Source organism: Euprymna scolopes, chromosome 28 (genome assembly GCF_053919585.1).
Source record: "Euprymna scolopes isolate OS-2025 chromosome 28, ASM5391958v1, whole genome shotgun sequence".
In the NCBI taxonomy this organism is placed as follows: Eukaryota; Metazoa; Mollusca; class Cephalopoda; order Sepiida; family Sepiolidae; genus Euprymna; species Euprymna scolopes.
The window spans coordinates 38,773,339-38,792,321 of NC_136509.1; the positions used below are offsets into that span (position 1 = coordinate 38,773,339).

The 18,983-nt window shown below is 33.8% G+C and overlaps 1 protein-coding gene across 2 annotated transcripts in view; it reads right to left on the bottom strand.

Annotated features, from left to right (window-relative positions):
- The window catches only part of LOC145249572 (arginyl-tRNA--protein transferase 1-like), a 47,220-nt gene that overhangs the window by 16,863 nt on the left and 11,374 nt on the right, over positions 1-18,983 (bottom strand). For both annotated transcript variants that reach the window (XM_080111272.1, XM_080111271.1), the window contains exons 3-5: positions 16,972-17,282; positions 8,871-8,983; positions 5,214-5,306 (exon numbers count right to left, since the gene is read on the bottom strand). In XM_080111272.1, coding sequence (XP_079967398.1) covers positions 5,214-5,306; positions 8,871-8,983; positions 16,972-17,282 — 517 coding nt within the window. The remainder of the gene's footprint in view (positions 1-5,213; positions 5,307-8,870; positions 8,984-16,971; positions 17,283-18,983) is intronic.

Consider the following 18,983-nt stretch of genomic DNA (forward strand, 5'->3'; position numbering starts at 1 on the left):
GAACCATTTACACCTGCCAAATTTGCTTTGTCTAGATCGAACACACAGACAGAGCAAGTTGTGCGTGATTGGGCATGCGCACCCTGACATGATGGTCCTGGATATGACCTTAAACTATATCCAATGGTGAGGCCCCAGTTTGCGGACTTTGGGGAGTGTGGAGCCACCCTTTAATTGCCATCGCTCCCAGGTCCAGTCTGACCCGGAGTGGTAGTTCCTGTTAGAGTCCCAACTATGGGTTCAATAGAAACCGAATTGAAAAAAAATATATATATATATATTCTATTAAAATTTTTTTCTTCAAAATCATTGAATTTGGCATTAAATAACTTGAAAAGGGTTGATATGCCGTAAAACAAAAACAAACAAACAACCCTGACATGACACAGGTGCATTTCCCGATGGGTGGGAAATAGGAGCTGGATAGTGACAATTGGTATGAAGGGTTGCCCCTACATTGACCAAGGTCTTATATGTGGGGTCGCCCCCACATATGGTCTTTGCTTGCAGTATCTGCCGGAACAGATGGTGTTTATTTGCTCCCCCACCGAGCAAATTAGGCACAAGGCCGATTTTTAATGTGAGGAGTGAAGGGAGGGGGAAGGGAAAAAGGGGACCAGCTCCCGAGAGGTGGGAAATGGGAGCTGGTTAAAGGTCAGGCATGTGGGGTTGCCCCCACATCTGGTCTTTGCTAGTCATAGCTAGTTCTAGCTAGTCATAGCTTGCAGCATCTGCCGGAACAGATACTACACTTTGATCTTGTCCCAATCTATCAACTATTGTTATATTGTCTAGATATTTTAAAAGACACACTTTTTACAAAATGTGTACCACACCATATACACTTATGACCATGGTTTTGTAATCAAACAGCTTGTTAAATCAACAAAGTTTTATTTATCTTACAATGAAGTATGACAAGAGAAAGTTGGGTCGGTATGGAGTGGTGGTGTGTCGTTGGTTGGTCAGCGATGGTAGAAGTGTGTTACTGGCTTCTGATTGTTTTGACTTATTTTTATATTTAAAATTCCATTGGTTGGAATTACTGTTCATTTATTTTGACATTTTTCTTCTATTTAAATAAATTTTTGTACTTTTAGCAATTTCAATCCTCAGTTAAATATTTCTATCATTGTTTCATGATCTCGGTCGGAATGTAGGGTTGACGTCATCGCCAGCGATCCAATGCCCGGCTCTGATATTTTCCTACATTGTTTATTGTATAAACTAATGCTGGTCATCAGCGTCTATAAAATTATCACTTCTTGTGTGTCGTTCTCACCTTTGTGTGAAAATATAATTGCATCCAAGTAATTAGACTCGTGCTGTTTTTTTTTTTTAGGGGAGGGGGAGCAATTGTTTTAGCATTCGTTTTTAAGACTTCATTAAAAGTTAAATTTAAATCATTTTGTTATCATATGTCATTAAATTTTTAACTGAACAGAAATTTGTTATAAAACTAGAACTAATAAAAACTATCATAATATAAACTAATTTGTTAAGATAATGTTTTAACTGAATATCTATTTTGACTAATGTGTTAAGATAATGTTTTATTCCATTTCAAATTAGTTTATACGATGTAAATAATTACTTTTAATACATGAGGATTTGCTAAAAATTTTATAGCTCATCATATTAGACTCAACATTTTACATGCTGGAATGTTTTGGACAGCTTTAAGAAATAGACCTCTAAACCAACCTATCTTTGACCAGGTATTTATCTTTCTATCAAACCCATCCTTAGTATTTGTTCCATCAAGAGTATGTACGTCCAAGAGTTTTTTTTTTTTTTTTTTTTCTTTTACACAGGCATCACCACTTATCAAGGCCAAGAGGCCACTCGAAGATAAGGGTTAAAGAGCGTACAGTAGACAATTGGACAATAAAGTAATCATAAAGTAATGAAATTCGGTAAATTTGTTAACTTATATGGAACGGCTCATCAAAAACTTGTTTACGTTAGACTTGAAGACAACCATGTTGTAGTCAGCTGGAAAGCAGGAAAACGAAAGACAATTCCACAGGCGTGCAGTTCTAAGAAAGAAGCTTTGTTCATGGAATCTACGATTAAATTTAGGCACAGATAAAGAGTCGGGGAAATTATTAATACTGTTTTCTGCTCGATGGGTGTTTCTTGCGAAAGTTTGGCAAGGGGGACCATAGATTGAAGCTCAGTCAAGCACTTGCCATGAAAATAACGATAAAGCAGAGACAAACTCACAACATCTCTTCTGTGAGAAAGAGGTTGCAGGAAAGAGAAAAGGACATAAGGAATTTGTCTCTTTCCTCCACCTTTGCTCACAATCGTCATAATAAACAAGAACAATGTCAGTTGTGAGACTGCATATCTCCACCTGAGAACGCAAGTTAAAATTCCATTCAAATGTCAAACTTAACCAAGACTGAAGATCGTTATAAGATGTGAGGTTTCATTGGCATTAATATTGGTTAAGTGGCAATTATCTATGATGAACAGAACCAAAGCTATCACAAAATGTGTGATTGTGCCTGAAATATTACAAAATGACATAAGTTTTAAGTTAAATCTTGACCAATATTTGGACCAAATTTGGTGACGGTTGGTCAAATGATGTGAACACAAACAAGGCTATAACAAATTTTACTGAATAAGCAACTTGCCTGGCAGAGCTAAAAACTGTCTGCTCCCATCAAATTTTCTAAGCAGTAGTTTTCTTACATTTTTCCATTTCAAATAAAAACTTTGAGACTTTTAGAAATTTTCAAAAAATAATTATATATATAAGGAAAAGAAATCAAGACTGTAAATTAAAATCTACAAGGAAATTTAATTGGTTATAATTAATATGATAGCGTGTATTCTTTTGTGTGTCATGCTTACATCCGGGTCGTTTAATTGTTATGTTCTATTTCTTGTCATAAATAATTTTATCAAGAATTCTTCATAAGTTTTCGCTTCGACTGTAGATGATGGCACTGAAATCATCTATTTTTTTTATAAATAATTTTATCAAGAATTCCTCATAAGTATTGGTTTCGGTTATGACTGAGGAAACTAAAGTTATATATATATATATATTTTTTTTTTCGTAAATTTTTATTTCGGTTTTGATTCAAGCTAATGCACCCAAGTCATATGGATATATTTTGCAATTTTTAAAATCGCAACTTTTTACACTTTCTTTTATCGAGTAAACTTTTCATTCCTATTGACTAAATTATATCTATATATATATTTATAAATAAATATTAATTATTTTTACCTACAGACACTAGTGTTTCATTTTATGCAATTATCACTTCATAAACTGATAAGTATTGCCGATTGAAAGTCACTTAACTCTGCAGTTTGGACCAGTCCCTGGACCACCAAGAATTATCACAGAAAGGAAAGAAGTTCTATATACAGTGTCAAAACATACAGAAATTGTGTTTGACAGTAGGCACTGGAACATTGATTTACACCAAGGTTGACAGTTTATTTTAACTCTCTTAAAGAAACCCAATACTAGTTGAAGGAAGCTTTATATATATAAATGGACTCTTGTGTCGATGTCACCATATAAGTTCCACAACTAATTTATTCCAAAACAACACAGATGACTTGTTTATAGTGGTGAAGTTTTCATGTAAAATCATCTGCATATTTTGAAACTACTGCTATACTCAGTCAATTGCCACAGACAATGCCGAGACAATAAACCTCAGGTTTTCAGAGTTTTTCCTTCTCCTAGATGTATCTATCAGTGGTTTTGAGACACACAACCCAGATACTAACCTGGAAAATTCTATCACAACATAATATATAGTGTCTCGTATTCTCAAATAGCCAGCCATTTAGTACCTGGACAGGCTCCAATGTTGCTTAACTTGAGTGATTTAACAAGCACTGTTAAGTCGATATGATTATACTGTGTGTGTGTGTGTGTGTGTGTGTATATATTTTCAGATGGTGAGATATTATATAATTATTTCCACAGCCAAACAATGTCGCAGTTCACAAGAGCCATGAAAGCCAATAAACCAAAAGTCCAAGACTCGAGTTTCGCCTTCATTTAGCTCATCAGTTAAACATATCCATACTCGGGATTCGAAACCAGAGTCTCTTGCATGCTTGTGAGACATCAGCTTGGGTTATAACTTGGTTGGATGACCACATACCTTGTTTGAGATGAAGTAGGTCCATTCCATAGTCGGATTTTGTCACGGTTTACTTGATCTGGGTTAGTTAATAGACTTCTTTTTTGTATATAGCGCGTTTTTTTTTTTGTGTATAGCGCGTTTTTTTTTTGGTGTGTAGCGCGTTTTTTTTTTGGTGTGTATAGCGCATTTGCTCATATGGCAGAGTACTTGCCTCGCATGCAAGAAACTCAGATTTTGAACCCCGAGCTTGGATATGTCTAACTGATGAGCCCAAATGAGGGCGAAACTGGAGTCTTGGACTTCCGGTTTGTTGGCTGTCATAACTCTTGTGAGCTGTGATATTGTTTGGCTGTAGAAATAAATTACTTATAAAATAGTTAGCTACAGATACGTGTTTCGAAGAATCTACAACTCATTAGCACTTAAACTGAAATTAACAAAAATCAACAACTTTAAAGTGATAAAAATAACACATAATTTCAACCAATTTTTTTATTGTTGGGGGTTCGAGCCTGGTAATCAGCTGGTATGCACAAGCCTGCGAGAAAAAACATTTCCATGGCTTGAAATTCGAACTGATAATTCTCAAACCTACGACAAAATCTCTCCTCCTAACAAGAAAAAACATCCACACAAAGTAACAGCCGCAGTAAAATTCTCTGCACCTAAATATGCAAGTCTACTTGGGAGCAGAAACTTTTACTAACAAGTTTTTGCTGTCTATTTTTTTTTTTTTTTTTAGACATTGATCAATAAAGAAACCACCAATTCAAGCATCCCAGAAACCCAAATTGAAAATTAGCAATACGCAAAGAACGGCAGGGATAGGTGACAAATGAAAACAAGAAAATTATTAAGAGAAACATTTCAAAGATGAAATTTAAATTTTAAGAAAAAATTTTGAAATTCAGAAGGATAAACTTGAAAAAATATTCCTTTTAAAATTAAGAAAAAAAAGTTTTTTTTTGTTTCTTTTACAAAATTAAGAAAAAAGTTTTTCTTATTTTAACAACCAAGAATAAAATTGTGCAGTCTTGTTTTGAGAAATTGAATGTAAAAATTTAAATAAAAAATTTTATAATTTACCTCTAGTTTGTGAGCAGGATTTTTAGCCTTTTGAGGTTCGTCTAAAAGTTCTTCCAATGTTTTACCTTGCTGCGAAGAATTTTTCTGTGATGTCTGAAAAAAAATAAATAAATAAAAAATAAAAAACTTTAAATTTTTATCAAAAATTAATTATGCATTCAAAACTTTCAATTTGAAATACAAAGAAAATTCATTTCATCAGAAAAGTCTGGTTTGATGTTTATTTTTGGTATATCAATCCTTTTCAGATATTTTTAAGCCAAATCCGGTAATTTTGGTAAAATTTTTATGCTTTAAGTTCTTTATATTGCTTTATGTTTATTGAGGATGTTTGGTTTGGTTTGGTTTGGTTATTTTGTAAAGGAAAATTGTTGTTTTTGGCTTTGCAGAACATGATTAAGTTTTGCAAAAGGTAAAAAAAAAACAATGGCATCATTGGAGCATTTTAGATCAGAAAGCCAATATCTTCAGACAGCCTGATCTGGTAGCACCAGCGTTTACCAGAAAGAAATTAATTTGAAGATTTTATTTTTGGTTTGAAATTTAATTCAAACGTTTGAACAAATTATTGACAAGAAGAGAATGGATGACAGAGTATGTGGAGAATGAAAGCGGTTAAAAGACTACAAAGATGCAAAACAAGGAACATTATATATATATATATATATATATATATATATATAAAGGACAAAAGTCTGTGTGTGTGTGTGTGTGTGTGTGTCTGGCAAAAATTTTCGACACGACAAATCCTCACAAAATCGGTATCATTTTAAAGCTCAATCCTTCAGATGACAAATATGGAAACTTGACCAAAAACATTCATTCCTTCACTATCAGCTGGGCAGTTTTGTACAAGGAGGGATCGCTTTTTTCACCAACATTTTACCAAGTCATCATCACCATTGGATTGATTAAGCTTAATACAAATGCTCTCGACTTCTGGTTGTGCGATGGAGACATTGGCTAAGACATTAAATTTTTTTTTGTTTTTTTTCCTCCTTTGTATTACGGGTTCGAGCCTACCTGCCTACAACCACTTTTTTTTTTTTTTTTTTTTTTTTTTTTTTTTAACAAATACCTCTTTCCACCCGGGCTGCCTACTGTTGTTTTGACCCCCCCCACCCCACGCTACTACCACTTTTTTTTTTTTTTTTTTTTTTAACAAATACCTCTTTCCACCCGGGCTGCCTACTGTTGTTTTGACCCCCCACCCCCACGCTACTACCACTTTTTTTTTTTCGGGTTCCTTACTACACCACCTACCCACAACTGGGCAACGCCAGGTATCCCTGCTAGTAATCTTTGAAAAGCTAATGACTACAAGCAGAAATCTGGCTATAACCGTGTTTACCTTTTCAATTTTCTCTGATTTGCTTCACAAATATCCCACCATCCTTAACTCTTTCCAGTTCTGAGACTAATAACTTTTATTGTATATTCAGTTGAAAAATCCATTATCTTTCAAGTTTTCCACATCTCCATAACATGGCAACGCTCGGCCAGCTGATACAAAGAGCGGCAACATATTATGGTTGCAGCCATGGAAGAATGCAAGAAAAAATCCGTTTAGGCATTAAATATAGTTTTATTTTATTTTTAAAGGAATCATTTCTGTTTCATCCGTTTTTCCATAAATATATTTCAATTACTTAATACTTAGCGCTACTCACATATTGAGCACTGTTGAAGTAAATACTAAAAAACTGATACATAAAATATTATATCTCCTTATAACATCTTCTAGTGATACATAAAATAATTATAACATATATGCAAACCTAAAAATCATACACACCTGTATGTAGTTATATGTACTTAGATATTGACAAACAAATATCGAAAATAAATTAATTTAAGTACAAAACTAAAAAAATTTGGTATCGATGATGATCCATACAACTGATTAAAAGGAAAATTCATAATATTTTGCACCCATAACATATTTAAATCAATATAATTAGAGATGTTGCAAGGGAATTAAAGTGGCAATAGCTAGTCATTACCTCCCTTGTTTTTTTTTACTTATTAAATAATGAAAATAAGAGAATAGAGTTATGTCCCTTAGTTTGGAACACTCAAAAATAATTCAATTCTGACAGTAATTTCTTTTGCTGAAAATGAAAATGTTTGAATGGATTGAACTAGTAAAAATTCTGGGCGCCTCTATAGAATTGGGACGAGATTTTCGGAAATCGTAATACTAAATTTCACATGAAAACAACGGTATCTGTGCATTCCTCGTATTTTTAAGATGATTATATCCAAAAATTACGAAAATTGACAAGGTAGAAAATGCTTTTATCAAAGAAAATAAAAAATAGAATTGATGAAAACGATCATAAAACACAGGAGAGTTCAACAGGGAGGTAATTTTCCATTCGAATCAAACAAAGATGGCGGCAATTTTTCACCTGCTAACACGATTAAAATTGTTTTTTTAATAATTCAGTAATTTTCAGGTAATTTCGACTGCATAATTTGGAAGCTACCATTGTAACTTATTAATTTAACATTTAGCCAATAAAAAATGTTTATTTTTCTGAGAAGCTTTTTTTTTTTAATATATGTGTATGTATAATATATATTCTTTTATTCATTTAATATCACTTTTCCCTTGTTCAGGGGGTCAAACATTTTCTAATATTATGCAAGCTCACTCTCTAATGGTTCAGCAATCTCCATATTAACCTCTGTACAGTCTTATTCAATCAATTGCTTCCAAATCTTGGCCAGACAACCTTCCTGCAATTTAAGACATTCATGTTTCTGCAACAGTTTATCTGGAAGGATGAATGTTCCACATGACCATAGCAGAGTAATCAATTCATCTTTAGATTAACCTTGATGCTGAGCAAGTGTACCTATTTACAATGCCTCCCCACAGGACAGAGTTAGACACCAGGGTCGTTTTTTTAACGTGGAGAAAAGGTACAAAAATAAAAAATTGTCTCAGTCGTGAAGGACTGCTTCTCCACTGAAAGAGAACAAGAAATGGAAGTGCAGCATCTGAAGAATAGATACTACACTTTGATCTTGGCCAAAAGGCCAAGTATCATAGATTTGTCATTGCAGAAAGGCAAAAGAGAGCTCAGCATTCACTGGCATATATCATGACACTCTGAAAGCTACTATACAACTTAGTCCAGAGGTAGAGAGGGACAGCATGTGATACTATCATAGGCAACAATTCATGATTTTATATATATATATATATATATATATATATATATATATATATATATATGAGGGTCATTCTATTTTGTTTTTAACCCAAAAAGCTGAAAAGCTATGAAGATGAGAGTGGTACCATTAAAACAAGTGACCTTTTGTACTCCAGGATTTTTTTTTTTCTACATAGTCATCACCATTCTCAATGCACTTCTGCCAGTAATTCAATGACATATCTTTCTATGACAGAGTTTGCTTTCTTAGAGAGTCTTACATGGTCAATCTCTGCAACACAGAGAAGAAACTTTCAGGTCATGAATGCATAAGTTCAGTTATCATAAGAATGCAATTTGTAATCCTCTTTGATCTATCCTGGCAGCAAAAAAAAAACCCAAAAAAAAACACGAAAATGATTAAACTAGGCGATCCCCAAATAAGTATAAATAAATCACATGATTGATGAAGGAAGAAAGAAAAATTTCAATTTACATTTGCTGAGGGAGTTGCAGTCGACTGTTGCTGTTTTAGCTTCTGTTTTTTCTTCTCCATGCGGATTTCCTTTGCCTTTCGAAGTGGCGGTTTAGTAGGATCTGCACCCGTGCCTGAAAAAAAAAAAAAAAGAGAGAGAGAGAGAAACGAGTTTTTACACAAAAAAAAATATCAACATCTTTTTTTTAATGTTTCAAAACGTCATTTATAAGAATAAACATTGGTTTTATTGTATTTTCTTGATCAGCCATTGGTAACAGTGGAAGTACTGGAAGTTCCCATAAAACAGGGGAGATAAGTCATTCTTTCATTTAAGCAAGTAAAAATGAACAGTGTAATATGATAAAACTGCAATTTAGTTGTAATTAATCTTGTATTCAATCATTTTTTTTTCAATTTTTTTAGTAAGGATATGTATTTCAACATGACATGTAAATATATCAGAGTGTTTTCACTTGAACAGTGATTTTATACTTTTCTTCATACAATCCAAGGGACGTAACTCATTTGATACTAAGAGATGATCTTTTGGCATGAAGTAGTAGTTTGAATTTTTTTTTTTATTAATATTTTTTTTTTCATTCCAAACAAGGCATATTGCCACTTGGAACAGAAGGTGCTATTATTTGGGATTGTGGGGAGTTGGGCAGTGAGATGTCTGTTTACATTACATTTAAATTTCTGCAAGTTAGTACAGTCAGAGAAACAAGAAAGTCTGAATGAAGAAACTACTAGGGTAGAAGGCTTTCCAGCATCTAGGGACCTCAACAGTAAAGTGATGGAATTTTGCTGCTTTTAGGGTAGTTGAGAGTATGTACATCAATGAGGTATCAAGGCTAAAATGTCTTATGGAAAAAAATAAAATATATCGTCAGTTTAAAAATTTTTTTTTTTTTTTTAAATCATAGGTCACAACAGTGCCCTCTTCAAAGATGCATCCACAGCTGGCCTAAGTATTATCAGATAGAAACTAAAGCGAACAAAATATCCCTGCTAATAACATGGAAAAAAAAAGAAAAGAAAAAGAGTGGTCAGTCAAGTGTTAATTTGCCAGATACATTACTATTTGGGCCTAACAGTGAAAGTCCGTCCAATTTTATTTTATATATTTCATTTAAATATGATTTAGAGTAAGACACACAAGCTGTTGGGAGGTGTTAAAAGGTTTACAAATTCAATGACTTGCTAAAATATATATATCATTGTCAGCATCATATTTCAACAATGACACAGAGTGGAGTATACTTAACACCTGTGACATATTTATGTGAAGCCAACTCAATTTTAAAAGTGTTCCTACAACTGACACACACATATAGGCCACCTCAGCAGGTGAAGGTACTGGCTCCAGCTTGCGCAATCTCGTCTGTCCACAACTCTACATTTCTTTTCCTAACAGTGTCTGCTACGCCAGCCACCACCTTCTTCCAAGACACATGATCTTTGGCTTCTTCTCTTCAGTTATCATATACATTGAAGCTCTTTAGATGTCTCTTACACACATCTTTGTAGTGTAGTCATAGTGCTCTAGCTCTCTTTGAGCCTTTTGGTAGTCCTGCTGTTCCCCACACGAATCACATATCCTGTCCACTTTAGCTGACACACGGTCTTTTAATTTGATCCATGGTCTTTCCACAAGATGTTCTATCAGTTTATGAAGATGTCTCTGTTGTACCTTTTCAAGTCTCTTTATGTGGCGTAGAAGTGTTGGAATTACAATCGATCGGTAACCTTATATATTCGTTTTCTGATGGATTCTTTTCTAGTCCCACAGATGGCTTCTCAGTTTGCCGAATGCTGAAACTGCAGATTGAATTCTTTTCGATATTTCTGTATCTATAGTTCAGTTGTTGGAGATGGTACTGTCCAAGTAGTTGAACTCGTCTACTTCGATCAGTGAGGTGGCATTTAGAAAAACTTTAAGGATTCCACTTTATGTTGTGGGTTTCTTGGATTAGAACTTCTGTTTTCTTGATGTTGATCGTTATTCCAAATCGTTATGATGCTTCAGCAAAGGCTTTTATATATATATATATAGATATATATATATAAAGAATTACAAAGATAATATTTATCTTTGAAATTGGATTTTCTCAAGAACATTAAGGGCACAATATACTAGATAGAGTAATTAAATAGGAAAAATAGATGAAAATAAAAATTTCTTTTACTAATATTTTGTTGACTGGCCAAAGTATCATCATGGCAGAAAAGAAAGTGGTCAAATCGCTAAACAATAGATAGTGATATGCAAATTAAGTATAATTTACATATCAGCTCATATTTATAGACTGACACCAACTAGAACTGGTTGGTTGTTGAATGCTTACTTAGCGTTATACACGACATATCAATGGCGTCGCCGATAGGATACTCTCTGGTCCTTGAAGACCCAGAATACGTAGATACATGGATTCATTACTTTGCTGCTAATGCGAGAAGCAAAAAGTTGAAAGACAACAAAAGCAGATGAGGGGAAAATGAAATCGCCGACTTGTTCATGGCTAATGCTAGTTGTGAAGCAATTATGAAGGTTACTACAATGGTTTACCCTCGAGAACTAGAAGAAATGACTTTCGAAAAAATAAGTCAGGTTATCAAGGGAAACATGAGGCCAAAGAAAAAACTGGTGATTGCAGAAAGGACCAAGTTTATGGCAATGAAGCAAGAAGTGGATGAATCAATAGTAAAATATTTACACCGATTAAGAAATGCGAGTAAATACTGCGAATTTGAAAAACTAGGAACAGAACAGACAACAGAAGACTTAATCAAACTAAGATTAATTGAAGGTATGCATAATTCAGCACATAGATATAAGCTAACGGAACAGTTACAACTTATAAACATGCCCTTGAATATGTGTCTAGAATTTATACAACAGCAGGAATTAATTATAAAAAAAAATAAATAAAAATAACTTCTACGAAGAAATAATAGCTGAAACATATATGGTAAAAAAAAAAAAAATTTTTTAAATTGTATATACTGTGGAAAAATTCATGAAATGAAAAAAGAAAAATGCCCAGCGTTTGGAAAAACATGTTCAAAGTGTTTAAAAAAGAATCACTTCAAATATGTAAAATGAAAAATATGGAAAGAATAGAGGATGAAAATAGACAAATTTTTAATGTAAAAAAGGATAATATACAAAATACTGAATCTAAGAACAGAGATACAAAAATAAAAATGAAAATCAATGATTGTGTACTTGAAATACAAATAGACACTGGCAGTGAAGTGACTAATACCTAGAAACTTGTGGGAAAAAATGGGAAAAACGTTTTTAAAAAAAAGCAACGTACAATTATGTCAGTTTGATGGCTCGATTATAGCAACTATGAAGGTTCAATAGAACTAAAAGAAAAATATGAAGTAGTACCCATTATAGTTACAAATTGCCAAAAAAAAACGTATGGACTATTGGGGAATGACGTATTAAAAATAAATTCAATGAAGTTGATTAATGAGATAGAAATAAAAAAAAAAAAAACAGGAAAATTAAAAAATTATGAAGCTAACCTGAAATTAAAAGAAAATACTCCCCTCTCCTACTACAAACGAGAAAAGTACCAGTGCATTTATTACTGTTAGTAATAGATAAGTTGTGAAAGTTAATAAAGGAAGACTTAGAACCTACCCCTCGAAGAGGAAGTAAATGGGCATCACCCATTGTGGTATTAAAAAAGACAGTGACTTGAGAATTTGTGGAGATTATAAAATAGGGGTTTACCATAAAGTTTGTAACGACTCGTACCCTATTCTGAATGTGGAAGTAGCTCTACATAAACTTGCTGGAATGAAAGTATTTTCAAAGATAGACCTAAAATCATCTTACCACCAAATACTCATAGATGAAAATTTTAAGGAAGTGACGACCATAAACACACCTGTTAAAGTGGAAAAGGATGCCGTATGGCATAAAAACGGCAAGTGCAATTTTTCAAAAAGCTATTGAAAAAGTAATATGAAATGTTGAAAATACCATCTGTTATCAAGACGATATGTGTGTTGGAGATTTAAATGAAGATGATTTAAAGAAAAAAACTGAAAATATACTGAACCGGCTAAGAGACGCTGGTATGACAGTAAATACAAAAAAGTGTGTAACCAACAGTAATGAAATATCATTTTTGGGTTACTCAATATCAAAGAAAGGGATCTCTCCAGATAAAGTACTAATAGAGAAAATTCTAAAAGTGGCTGCACCAAAAAATAAAGAGATGGAGTCTTTCTTAGGTTTGGTAAATTTTTATAGAAAATATGTACCAAAATATAATGAGTTGGCAGAACAATTTGCAAAGTTAAGAAAAAAAAAATGCGGAATTCATCTGGTTAGAACATCAACAGAAAGCCTTTGAAAACTCCAAACAGATTCTGGCGAAAAAGCCAATAGTACAAATTTTTGACCCTAAGAAAGACATAACTAACTATTGACGCTAGTAAGCATTCCGTATTCGGTATTTTGTCACAAGATGGTCATCCCGTAATATACTTATCGAGATTAGCAACGACTGAACACAATTATTCAAATATAGAAAGGGAGGCACCAGCCATAGTGTGGACAATGGATAAAGCAAGACAGTTCTTGATGAGAAAAAAATTTTTGTTGAAAAGAGATCACAGACCACTGGAATTTATTTTCAACCCAAGAAAACTACCAAAAGTTACGTCCAGAATATTACGTTGGGCAATTAAACTGATGGCGTTCGACTTTGACATTGAGTATGTTAAAGGGAATACGATACCGCACGTTGATGCCTTATCTAGATTGAGGTTTTATAGAGAGGATAAGGACAAAAACGACGCGGAATTTGAAGGCACATTCCTGCACCTTATATAAACCGATGTAATATCTGTAGATAAAATGGCTACTGAAACTACAAATGACCCAATGTTAAACAGAATAGTGTTGAGGATAAAAGAGAATCGCTGGGGAAATTGTTCAATGGCTGAAAGACCATTCAAAGAAATAAGACATAAACTGACTATAGAAAATGGAGTAATATGTAATGGAGATTTAGTAGTTCCCCCAGAAACACAGAAGACAGGTTATAAAAAGTGTACATGATGTACATTGTGGAGTGGCAGCTATGCAAAGAAGAGTAAAATTGGAAGCATGGTGTCCAGGGTTCTCAAAAGATGTAGAAGACTACGTAAAAAGATGAAAAAAAAAAAAAAAAATGCATAGAACTCAGGAATTTCAAGCAAACGAAAATACATGTGTGGCCCTGAGAAGCAGAACCATGGAGCAGAGTACACATGGATCATGCCTATGTCAATGGGATAGGACTATTATTAATATTAGTAGACGCATATTCAGGTTGGCCTGAAGTGGTGAGAGTACCTGATACAAAAAAGTACCACCGTAAAACAAATATTAAGAGTAATATTTTTGAGAAACAGAATACCGAGAACATTGGGGACTGATAACGCACTAGAATTTGCAGCTGCTGATTTACATGAATGGCTAAGAAAAATAGGATACAGACCTTACAAGACCCCTCCCTACCACCCTCAAAGTAATGGGATAGTGGAAAGGATGATCCAAATGGTAAAGAAGGACATAAAAGCATACTTGCAATAGAAAGAGAAAATTGATGCTTTCCTACCAAGACTATTACTAAGTTATAGAACAATTCCACATGCAGGCAGTGTTAGAATTATTTGTACTCAAACTTTGTCATAAAGCCACTTATGCAAATTACCCACTATTACTTGGAGTTGCTTGCAACAAAAAAAAGAAAAAAAAAGATTAACAGCGAGCACTTCTCAGAAATTACTCTCTTTTTCTGCAACAAACAGAAACTCCTCCAGAACAACTGTTTTGGAAACTTTAACCTTTACTTGTAAATATACGTTATTTTAAATACAAGAATTTTATTGTGTTATTCTTTCTCAAAATTAACCAAGTTGTTCGGATAACAAGGAACCAAGAAAAGAGAGGCTCGTTAGAAATAAAAAAAATTTCTAACAGCAGGCTAGAAAGTCCATCTTCCTTAATGGGCAGACAATTAAAATCCCCTTTGACTATGTCATATGCTACAAATCAAAAGATGTGGTACAAAAGAAACAGGAATACAGAAGCCGAGACAGCAGAATTTATTATGCAGAAAGGACATAATACTGCAATATTAAATAAAGAAAATGGGAATAGTGTTCTAGCTCATGCTGACCAAATAAGATCCGAAGGAGAACAATCGGATGAGGAAATCATCTTCAGAGCTGCACACTATTGACATAACAGAAGAGTTAATGCAGAATGAGACTGTGGAGGAAGAAGTAGAGAGGGACGAGTTAAGAAGAAGAAGTAGAATGGAACAAGTCAGAAGAGGAAGATCAGAATATGCAGGAGGAACAGTTCGATCATAGGGAAAGACATGATAGATCCAGATCTCCAAGGGAAAGGAGAGAGATAAAGGAAGATGTTCAGGAGGGCATGAGAAGAAGTTAAAGTACTCGCAGCATAAAGCTCTCTTGGTTATAGGGAGATGTAGTGATATACAAATTAAGTATAATTTGCATATGAGCAGATAGCTCATATTTATAAACAGACATCAACTAGAACAGGTTGGTTGTTGAACGCTTACTTAGCGTTATACATGACATATCACAATATGCACGTTTTTGTGTGTGTGTGTATATAAAGCTGGTGCTCTGATGTCCTTTTTTGGTTTGGTTTGAGGTCTTACTATCAACTTAACATTCACTTGTTTAATTTACCCAACTGATTACGTTGGTGGTGACCTGTGAATGTAAACAAAAAAAAATATATACATAATGAACCCCATGGTCGAAGGTTTAGATATACATAGTTTTGTGTATATCTTGGCTCTAGTTGAACTATCCCAAGGATAGACAGATTTTTAAAAATGTCTACTGGGTGATTACCGATAGCCATAACATTTGGAGATTCAAGTCCACAGTTCGATAAAACAACTTTTCAAAAAGCAACAGTCACAGTTTTACAACACCGTAGACGTCATTCGTTTGAATATTTGTCGAGATGGCTTTAATGATACGTCTTAGGACTTGTGTTCTTCTTGATCTTCTTGTTAAACATGTCTATTCTCTGATGAAAAGAGCACATATTGGAAAATTCATGGATTAAGGATTTTTTTATTATCGTAATTCTTTGTTTGAATTTGATGGAGCAATAAATAATGAAATTTATTCAATTTTATTTTTCATCATTTATTTTTCCTATTTCTTATATATATATATAATATATATATATATTATATACACACACATATATATATATATATATACATACATATATATCTATCTATAATATAAAGCTGAACGTCTGTGTGTGTCTGGTCACGAATAGGCTCCTATATGGTTGACTATTATAGAAAACTGATCACATAATGATAGAAGATGTATTGAGACACAGGAATGGGTATGTTTGATCTGGCATGATGATGATTCATTAAAATTGTGGGGTCTGCGTACGCGCCTGGTCCACAAAGTATGGAAATAAAAAAATTAAAAATTAAAAAAACGTTTACAAGTGTTTTTGATATAGATGTACATAATACTTTGATAAGTATGTTTTAACTTAAATAGGGATGGTATAATAAAATTGTGGGGGTCTGCGTTCGCGCCTGGCCTCCATAGAATGGAAATAGGCACAAACTTTAATAAAGACTTTTCGTATCTTTCTGCGTAAGTATACTTTGATAATTATGTTTCAGTTTGAAGAAATATGGTATAATAAAATTATGAGGTGTTCATTCGCGCCTGACCTCCATAGAATGGAAATATATCACAAAGTTTAACAAGGTTTTTTAATATAGATCCACAGAATATTGTGATAAGTGTTTCAGTGTGAACAGGTATGGTATAATAAATTATGGGGTTTATCTATTTTTACTTTCATCATATTTTGCTTTGGTTTTGATACCCTCAAATTTGAAGCTATCTCTTTACAACCCTTCCTTTTCATAACCTATCATACTTTCATAAATCAGAGTCAATTTTCTGTAGGCTGTTTTTGAACCCAGTCAACGACGGGTACTTTTGCTAATTATATATATATATATATATAGATAGATAGATAGATATTATATAATTTTGAATGGAAGAAAGTGAATACCTGGTTTGGGTGGTTTTCTTTTCGCCCTGCAGACAGTAGGAGATGCAGAGCTAGTTTCAGTTGCAGTTTCGCTAACTGCCATCACAGAAGAGTCATCATCACCTTCGTCATCCACTTTGCAATCAACATTGTTGCCTTCTGAATCCTTTTTGTCGGTGTTGCCACCAATTCCATCAATCAAATAACGGTTGACCCGTTTGATCACCTTTTTCTGTGACTTGCTTAACTGAAAAGCCGTCGCATGACAACGCACTGTATAAAGTGGGCAACAGATCTGCTGCATTGTCGGCTTGTAGCAAAATTTGCCACTGCTGCAAAATAAAAAGATTTTTTTTAAAATTAAGAACAAATTTTTCTTTTTCAGTTTGAAAACTTTTAAACATGATTGCCTTATCAATAAACAAAAAAAAAAAAAAAAATCATTTTCCGAGAAAGATAAAGAAACTAAGAATTGTGTGGATGCTATCTTCTATATATATAAAAGCGAAAATGTATGTATGTGTGTTCGCTTTTTCTGTATGTCAACAAAAGACTTTTTTCAGAGAAGCGATTGCTCGCTTCACAACTTTTTAAAACTTTTTATATCACATATAAATCGTAATATCTCACAGTTAACAACAAAGCTCACCTGTAATTTAATTTGCTCAATTTCGGGAAGATCAATATTCAATATTTGTCGCTCGCCGCATGTGGGTTAGTCTTTTTCCTATAACATGTGGCAGAAAAAAAAAAAAAAAAAAATTTCCCCCACTCTATATCTGTGCCTAAATCAAAACGCGGATTCCATGAACAAAGCTTCTTTCTTAGAACTGCACGCCTGTGGAACTCTGTTCCGTCTGCCTGCTTCCCTCCGGACTACAACTTGGATGTCTTCAAGTCCAATGTTAACAAATTCCTAATGAACCGCCCCCTTAATTAAACACTTCATCAAATCTCCACACTAACGTAATGTATTTGCAATAACCCTTATCCCTAAGTGGCTTCCGGGCCTTGATAAGTGGTGATCACTGTGTAAAAAAAAAAAAAAAAAAAAAGCGTTCAGCAGTAAATGACTACTATCCCGCAGTCAAACTTGACCTCATTAACTCATTAAAACGGGCACCTGCTAAATTCAAGTAATTAAATAAATTCAAACGTTTTTCCGTTAGCATCTTGCGGTGGGGCAATGGTTAACGTCGCACGTTTTTTTTTTTCACACTTTAATTTACAACTTTGCTTCAACGGTTCGGGTTCGATCCTCATACTTACTTTTTTTCTTTTTTAACCCCCCCCCCACACACACCTCCAAACACCCGGGTAACGCAGAGTACCCCTCGCTAGTCTATTATATAAAGGGCAGTTGTTTGTGTTTGTATGTCCAGCTAAAACTTGAAATATACACAACAGACCCCTACAAAGTTGGTATTCCTTTTGGTGCTTATGCAGAAAAAGAACAGAAATTCAAACTCGAGAAACTGAATTTTAACTAAACACGAATGTTATCTACTTAAATTTTTATGTAAATTGCTACAAAAAGCTACATTATATACTTAACTAACCGGGGTAGCTGGGTGTTTGGAGGTGTGTGCTGAGCAAAAAAAAAGTGGTAGTAGGCAGGCTCGAACTCGTACCGTGAAGGAGGCAAAGAACATGAAAAAAAAAACCTAACATCTTTGCTGTTACGCCCATCGCCAAACCGAAAGTGAAGTAAGTTTAAATTAAGGCTAGATAATCAAAAAGAGGGGATGACTTTCGAAAATATCGTCAAAAAAAAAAAAAAGAAAATTTTTCATATAGATTTTGGATTTCTGTATAAGATGGAAATTCCCATAGTCGACCAGAACTTATGAATTTTGGGACCAGTCCAATTTTGAATTTTGTAAATCCTCTCTATCTGGTCCAAAATATACCCCTATAAATTGTACTCTACATGAATCCTTGATGTAGCTTTCACAGTACCAGGATACTAGGAATCCTGATAAACAACAACTATATATTCACCAGGTGATGGTAATTTTCGTCATTTCTATTCT